Raw genomic sequence first — 7,971 nt, 5'->3', positions numbered from 1 at the left:
CAATAAACGGATTCACTGCAGAAAGCCATGCAGTTTTATCGACTTGGAGTATATATAAGACAAAGTGGAATAAAATTATTAAATATTACCCTAAAATCGCTAAATATTAACCAAATATTATATAATCTTACCCCCAAACACTGCATGCTGTTTTACTGGCAAATGTGCTAAGGTTAAGGGTGTACATACTTGTGCAATGGGCTTAGTTTCGTTTTTTTCCTCTAAAACATTTCCATTTTCCCCCCACTTGTATTACCATATCACATTAAAGGTAATAAAAAAGATTGCTTTATGAAAACATTATTTATTTTTGGTTTCCATTAATAACAATGGGGTGTATAAACTTTCTCTCCTATGTATGCAAGTGTGCTGAATATAAATGTCCAAGCTACATTCATTCCTTTGGTTTGCTTCTGAGACTTAAACAGGAATCATCATCAAAGTGATATACAAAAGACTCAATAGTTCACAAATTCCTTTACTTCAGGTTCTCTGAATGAGCTCAGGAATTTAAATACTGTTCTATCAAATCACAATACTCGTATAAAAATATTTTTACATGGTCCAGTCAGTCAGTCATATATTCCATTATACACAAAAGATGAGCAAAAAAAAAAAAAAAAAACACACTAAGTAAATACACAAAATATCAGAGTTGAATGGTTTGTGTGGTTATAGACACACAGATGAGGTCAAAGTTTGTCCAGGCATCTGTTCATTAGAGCCTCAAACCCATCTTGAGCAGATTTCATCTGGGCCAGAGTCTCCTCATGGCGCCGCTGACGAGCTGCTGCAGACTCCTTTAAAAAGTCCAAAAGAGTCAAATAGTGCTTATCGGTTCTTCTCCGTTTGAGCAGAGGAGGTCGTGTTGGTGTTACTGCTGGTGTAGTGGATCCTGTGTGCGCTGTCACAGGCGAGTCCCTTTCACCGTCTATGTTTAATGCCTTTGGCCTGCGCACCTCTACACCTTTCACCGTGCCAACAACAGGAAATTCGACATCATGATGCCCACCCAACAGCTCTTCCATCTCACTAAAAAACTGGAACGTCATGGCTTCTTGATTAGTTGTCCTATTATTGTCTTTGGCCTTTTTGTATTCATCCTCAAGCGTGTACCATTTTCTCGCCACATGATCAGGATGGAAGACCTGACTAAAGTGTTTTGAGAGCCGAGTAGCCATCTCCCTCCACATATGTTTCCTGCGGCTTTTGCCTGACTTGATTCGGGGATTCAGCTCCTTTAACGTTCCAAGGAGACTTTCGCCATCTGCCTCCAACTGCTGGCGCATCAAATCGATCAGAAAGAGAGTTTGCTCTTTATTAAACGATTCATTTTCTAGCATGGGTTCAGACTCCACAATATACACCTCATCCTCTTGGTTGGTTACTATAAGAGTAAAAGAATCAGAGATGTAAAATCAACAACTTTAAGAAAAAAGAAAAAACAGAAGCACATTACATTACATTCTAAGTCACCTTTTGTATATATAAATAAATAAGGTTTTCAATATTTTCAGTAACTTCTGGCATTCCATTGTTCACTTATGACAAGACTGTTCACTTCTATAGTCCCTGTAAGAAATAAATACTTACATAGATGATTACAATCATGCTCAAAACCAGTTTCTACATAATATGGCCAAAATTTGTGGACACCTGACCATCAGAGCCATATGTGCTTGTTGAACATCCTGTCTTGCTGCTGTCATGATAAGCTCCACTTTTCTGGGAAGGCTTTCCACTAGATTTTGGTGTGTGGCTGTGGGAACTTGTGATCATTCAGCCACAAGAGCATTAGCACGGCTCGAAATTCGCGGTGGTCCGGTCGCCCGAGGCGACTTAATTTGTCATTTGGCGGGTAATTCCTGTCACTAGCCAGCCTGGCTGGCTAGTTGAAAATAAAAAAATATATATATGAAGCGAAGATTCAGACACACCCGTCAACTAAAGCCGCCACATATTAAGCGTGTGCCTTGTCTGTGTTAATCGATGTGTTTATCGGCAGGACGGAAAATACCGAAGAATTCCGAATCATATCGTGTACAAGTCAGGCTGTCGGTTTTTTCACTACTGTGCATGCATATAACGCATCTCGTTGAATATCGCGGTAATCACGTTATCAAATTCAATAGATGTGGCCACATTATTGCCCATTTAAACACGTGTTTTTGTTGTTGTTTACATCTACATCTGCCAAAGCTACATTGCGATGTGGAATTTTCTGAAAGGTGTACAGAAACCGCCAGAGACGGGGACAAAGCGACCTCGGTCTGAAGAGGAGAAAACAGCCGCCGATAAAGCGTATGAGAAGGAGAAACAACAAAGGACTTATAAGCAAACGTGGAAGCAGGGTAGGCCTTGGCTGCGATACGTTTTTTATCTCATCTCATTATCTCTAGCCACTTTATCCTTCTACAGGGTCGCAGGCAAGCTGGAGCCTATCCCAGCTGACTACGGGCGAAAGGCGGGGTACACCCTGGACAAGTCGCCAGGTCATCACAGGGCTGACACATAGACACAGACAACCATTCACACTCACACCTACGGTCAATTTAGAGTCACCAGTTAACCTAACCTGCATGTCTTTGGACTGTGGGGGAAACCGGAGCACCCGGAGGAAACCCACGCGGACACGGGGAGAACATGCAAACTCCACACAGAAAGGCCCCCGCCGGCCCCGGGGCTCGAACCAAGGACCTTCTTGCTGTGAGGCGACAGCGCTAACCACTACACCACCGTGCCGCCCCACGTTTTTTATGGAATAATTAATTTTTTTCATTCCTAATCAATATGAAGCTCCTGATGCTTTCTCCCTCATAAATGGTTAAAGGTGCCATTCCACCAAAAATGTTTAATACTGGCTCTTTTTGAAATACCATAGTTCACTCCGAGTTGCATATGCATGCGAAAATATAATTCTACTCCCATTCCCTGTATTAGCTTATGAAAGAAAATAGTCAGAAAAACGAGCGAATCAGAAAAAGCCATACAAACTTATGTAAGTTCGAAAATTAGTATTCATGGCCTCGCCCACCTTGGCTTGCGACCGCCCACGGGAAGGAAGTTCGGATTTAAGCGCAAGGAGAGACAGCAGAGCCCATCTTGTCAGTAGCTAACGAAGAGGACCTAACAGCAAGTTGAAAACATGGCTGAACAAGTTTGTGCCTGTGTTATTTGTGGCAATAACACATCAACGTTGCATTTCTTGCCCAAGATAGAAGAGCTGAAGAAGAAATGGTCGGAATTTATCTTTGGAACACCACCAGCGAAGTATAATGCAACATTAGTACTGTGTTCTGATCATTTCAACCACAGTGACTTTTCAAACTTCGGTGCCTTCAGTAGTGGTTTTGCTTCGAGGTTGTTTTTAATACCTGGATCTGTACCGTCAAGACGATCGACCACCAGCTCACAAGCTGTAAGTAAAACATGAACTTTTTTTTTTGAAGGGTTTTGTTACAAAATAGCATGTTCATATTCTCCACGTTAGCATGCATGACATGGTCACAAGCTAGGCAGGGATGAGAGTTTTCCGCTTTTCGGCGGATTTCCACTTTTTCTGAGTAAAAAATTACCTTTTTATATTATGCCAAATCCGTTGAGAATTTTTTTTTATTAATTTTGGGGGGTATGTTCCTTCATGCTGTTCAAACTTTATTAACTCCAACGATGTTTACACATTATTTGTAAGTCGCCATCTTTAGTCTCGTTTAAATCTTGTTGAATGTGATGTAAAATCCGTGTTATCTACATTGTTACTGGTCAAAACATCGATGTCGAGACCATAATAGCCAATCAGAACAGTTTTTACAAAAGACACCCACATCCGCTTGTTCTGACCCACTGGAGGTAGCGTCACAGTGCTGTTAGCCAATCAGAGGTAACACGTTTACATGTCATGAATATTAATGAGTAAGAGCTGAAATCCTGTCGTTCTCCCTCCACCAAACTAGAACAGCCTGAAACAGGAGAACCACAGCATTTTTTTCACCAAAACCGGCTCACAGGGCATTCATTCATACTAGAGACCACCGCACAATTAATGAAAAAACGATGCAATGAGACCTTTAAATTCAGAAAGCATGTTGGACATATTTTGGGTGCTATAGTCATGATAGTAAGTATATTTGTTTTCAATACTCATACACCAAGTTGCCAAGTTTTCCAATATATTATTATTTGTTGATATTATATTATGTTGTTCTCATTTATGTATTTAACAACAGTATCAAAATACTCGGGTCTTGAAATAAATGCACATTAGTCATGAACAATGGTAACTACTCTCTTTTGTGTTATTTTTGACAGAAGTAAAATTCATACATGAACAAATTTTGGCAAGTTAATTTTCTGTTTGGCTAGTTACTTTGGAAGGTAACTAGTCCGGCTGGCTGGTGAAAAAATATATGAATTTCTCGGCCTGATTAGTAAGATCAGGTTCTGATGACAGACGAGGAGGCCTGGGGTGCAGTCAGTGATCCAGTTCATCCCAAAGGTGCTCAGTGGGGTACTCAAGTTCTTAACCTGACAAACCATATCTCAGGGAGCTTAGTTTGTGTACATGGGTGTTGTCATGCTGGAAGAGCTTTGGGCCTCTGTGTTCCAGTGAAGAGAAACTGTTCATCTTTCGGCTGTTCCTGTTAGGGGTCACCACAGTGGATAACGTCCTTCCATCTCCTCCTTATCTTTTTCTGTCACACCAACAGTCCTCATGTCCTCTTTCACCACTTTAGTCTTCCTCTTTTCCTTCTACCTGGCAACTCCATCTCCACCATTATTTTCCCAATATACCCTGGATCTCTCCTCTGTACATATCCAAACCATCTCAATCTCACTTTGTCTCTATGCGGATGATGAAGGCAACTAGGCTAGTTACAGTAGGAAAACAACTAGTTAAGACATTAACTAGTTATTCATTCATGATGCTGCAGTTGTAATGCATTTTATGTATAAAATGAATGCTTTGGCCATGTTGCATGAGACGAAATCATCTCATCTCATTATCTCTAGCCGCTTTATCCTGTTCCACAGGGTCGCAGGCAAGGTGGAGCCTATCCGAACTGACTATGGGCGAAAGGCGGGGTACACCCTGGACAAGTCGCCAGGTCATCACAGGGCTGACACATAGACACAGACAACCATTCACACCTACGGTCAATTTAGAGTCACCAGTTAACCTAACCTGCATGTCTTTGGACTGTGGGGGAAACCGGAGCACCCAGAGGAAACCCACACGGACACGGGGAGAACATGCAAACTCCACACAGAAAGGCCCTCGCCGGCCACGGGGCTCGAACCCGGACCTTCTTGCTCTGAGGCGACAGCGCTAACCACTACACCACCGTGCTGCCCGAGACGAAATCATGCTTGGGGGAAAAAGAAAGAAAATAAGTCATATACCATGATATAGATTTGAACTCACCAGTAGTATACAAGTTCACTTTCACAGTCAATGCTTCATCAAGGTAATATGTATTGGGATCATCGGATGACTGGTACAGAGGAGCATTGCCAAGAAATGTGCTCTTCTCTGGGTCTAGGATCAGGGTCACCTCACCGTCCGCGTTGATTACTGGATTTAAACACAACGTTACAGTCACACTCCAGTTACTAGTAGCATTAGCAACAAGCTAACATATGAGTGATCATTCTCTAACGCTGATAACCTATAAACAGATTTATAACCTTCTAAAAATCTGTTATAGATTTAACCAAGTACTCTGCCTACAAATTTTAACGATCTACTGCTATAGACTCATTTAAAAACAATGACTACTTTACTTACTGTTCTCACAGTGCGCAGCCATGTTGAAATGACGTCACTGATTCGCCCCACCCACAGACAAATTTGCATTGCGCATGCGTTAACTGTTGGCTCGTCAGAGCGTCGCGCATGCGTAAATATTGTTTTAACGTTGTAAAAGGTGTGTTGTGTGATAATTTTATTGTCAACATAATTTTATTGTCAACACGACTGATTGTATTGTTGACAATAAAACAAACAAACAAACAAAAAATACGCTTCCATTATGTTTTTTCCGTCATGTGCGCATGCGCAGCGCTTTGACGAGCCGGAAACAGTTAACGCATGCGCACAGGCGTCACGGTGCAAACAAGCTATTCTCTGATTTTGAATAAGATAAAAAACAGAATTTAAAGAGTTATTAATTTGCATTGTAGCCTGTTAAGTGTACTCTGCTTCCTCTGGCGTTGAAAGATGAATGTTGCTGTTCAATATTTTCTGTTAATAAAATACAACTGTATTTTTATAATTTAGGTTTCTTTAAATTCCTTACAAATTACCTGGAAAATTTGTAGAACAGGATAAAAACAGCAACAATGGTTGTGGCCCGAGCAAAAGTGTATTGAAAAAAAAAGTTTTTATTGTCAACAGTACAATCAGTCGTGTTGACGATAAAATTATGACAAATTTTCACACATCCACAAAACTTTTAACAACCTTAAAACAATATCTTCATAGAAAATGAAACTTTTAAAAGTAAGAGGGTAAAAAAATAGAAAGATTTTTCTGGTAGCCTATATAGATAAAGGGAGTGTGCAGTTGCACGTCACTGTGAAAAGAAAAACTGATAAAAAAAAAAACAAAGAACTGGACCTGTAAAACAATATAGTACCTGATTTAGTCCTTATAAAGGTTGCCATCTCCATGCCTCCTGTCTAAGGGTGTATTCAGACCAGGATAGTTCGATAGTTCACTTGCTTTGGTCCGAACCAAATGTTTTTTTTTTTTTCATTTTGGTGCGGTTCGCTTTCACACTGTACATTTTAGTAAGCGGACCAAAATCTGTCAACAAAGCCACGCGCCCTGAGGTCGTTCAGCTATTGGTCAGAGACGACACGCGCACAAAGCGTTAAGTTCAAAAGTAGTCATGGAGGCTTTCCGTGCTGTTATTCTTTTTAATGTCATCAAAGCTATATGTTTTATCCAGTTTTGACTGTTTTCACAATTGTGCGATTACTATGCTGTTGTACAAGTAATTTATCAACGACGACTTCAAAGGGCAAGGCGGCTACGGAGGATAGCGCTGATGAGCGCACATCATGTTGTGACAGTTCTGGCTCTTCACGCAAGACGGAGGAGGTATGTGTCGGGATATTCGCCTTATCCATCGTAATAGATGAATTTCGTTTTTGCGTCGCTAGTACCGCCACTTTTTGAAAGAATGTCCCTGATTTTAATGTAGGTCTGACGGAGTTTCTTCACTTTTAGCCGACATTGTTCTGGGGAGCGTGTGAACCCCTTCTCCTTCATTTTCTCACTGAATACAGCAAACACGTCGGCATTTTTGTGTGTTCTCTCCAAAAGCTCAGATATGTGGACATCTGCCCATAAATCCACAAGGGTACGCGTTTCTTCCTCGGCCCACGTTTGCCCCCTACTCATTTTTTGTACTCTGTAGTCTAGCCTACCACTGGTCTGAATGACTGAACGACTGTTGTAAGGTTCCCTTGACAACCGAAACAGTGTTTGCACTTTGCGGTGGAGTGTCAAGACTCTGTTTCCCATAATGCTCGACAAACGACAGAAGCTCCCGAGGTACAAAAAAGCAAAACTGTCAGATTAGGTCCGGTCTATTTTCACACCTCCAAAAGGCCCACACCAGAGTTCCTTTGGTCCGGACCGAGTCCGACCTTGCAGCTCGGTCTCGGTCCGCTTGTTTGGTCCGGACCAGAGTTCGGTGGTTTGTATTCAGACCAACCCAAAAGGTCCGGACCAAGGGAAATTTGGTTCATTTGGTCGTTTGGTCCGGACCAAACAACGTAGGTGTGAATACGCCCTAAGGCACAGGTCCGATCACTTCCAGGCTCATTGCAGATCCCACGGCTCCCACCAGGGATTTTAGAAGTCGTAGTAGTAGGAGGAAGAGGAGGAGTAGGAAGGGGACTATTATTATTATTATTATTATCATTATTATTGTTAGTAGTAGTTGTTGTTGTTGTTGTTGTTGT

At 41.5% G+C, this 7,971-nt stretch overlaps 1 protein-coding gene across 1 annotated transcript; it reads right to left on the bottom strand.

The window, feature by feature from the left end:
• Window positions 1–328: 328 nt before the first annotated feature.
• LOC132882753 (uncharacterized) lies at window positions 329–5,836 on the bottom strand. Its single transcript, XM_060915858.1, has 3 exons — window positions 5,786–5,836; window positions 5,423–5,572; window positions 329–1,387 (listed from the first exon to the last, which is right to left on the bottom strand). The coding sequence occupies exons 1-3, from the start codon at window positions 5,805–5,807 to the stop codon at window positions 693–695; spliced, it is 867 nt and encodes a 288-aa protein (XP_060771841.1). The 5' UTR covers window positions 5,808–5,836; the 3' UTR covers window positions 329–692.
• Window positions 5,837–7,971: the final 2,135 nt, after the last annotated feature.

The sequence above is a fragment of the Neoarius graeffei genome, chromosome 3 (assembly GCF_027579695.1).
Source record: "Neoarius graeffei isolate fNeoGra1 chromosome 3, fNeoGra1.pri, whole genome shotgun sequence".
NCBI lineage: Eukaryota > Metazoa > Chordata > Actinopteri > Siluriformes > Ariidae > Neoarius > Neoarius graeffei.
Note: the sequence above shows the minus strand (reverse complement) of the source record. Positions and strands in the feature narration are given on the sequence as shown.

Coding starts and splice junctions, on each gene's coding strand:
- LOC132882753 (XM_060915858.1), bottom strand. CDS start 5,807: ATGGCTGCGCACTGTGAGAACA. Junction 5,573..5,785: donor GGCTGCGCACTGTGAGAACA/GTAAGTAAAGTA, acceptor GTTTAAATCCAG/TAATCAACGCGGACGGTGAG. Junction 1,388..5,422: donor AGTGAACTTGTATACTACTG/GTGAGTTCAAAT, acceptor TTACTCTTATAG/TAACCAACCAAGAGGATGAG.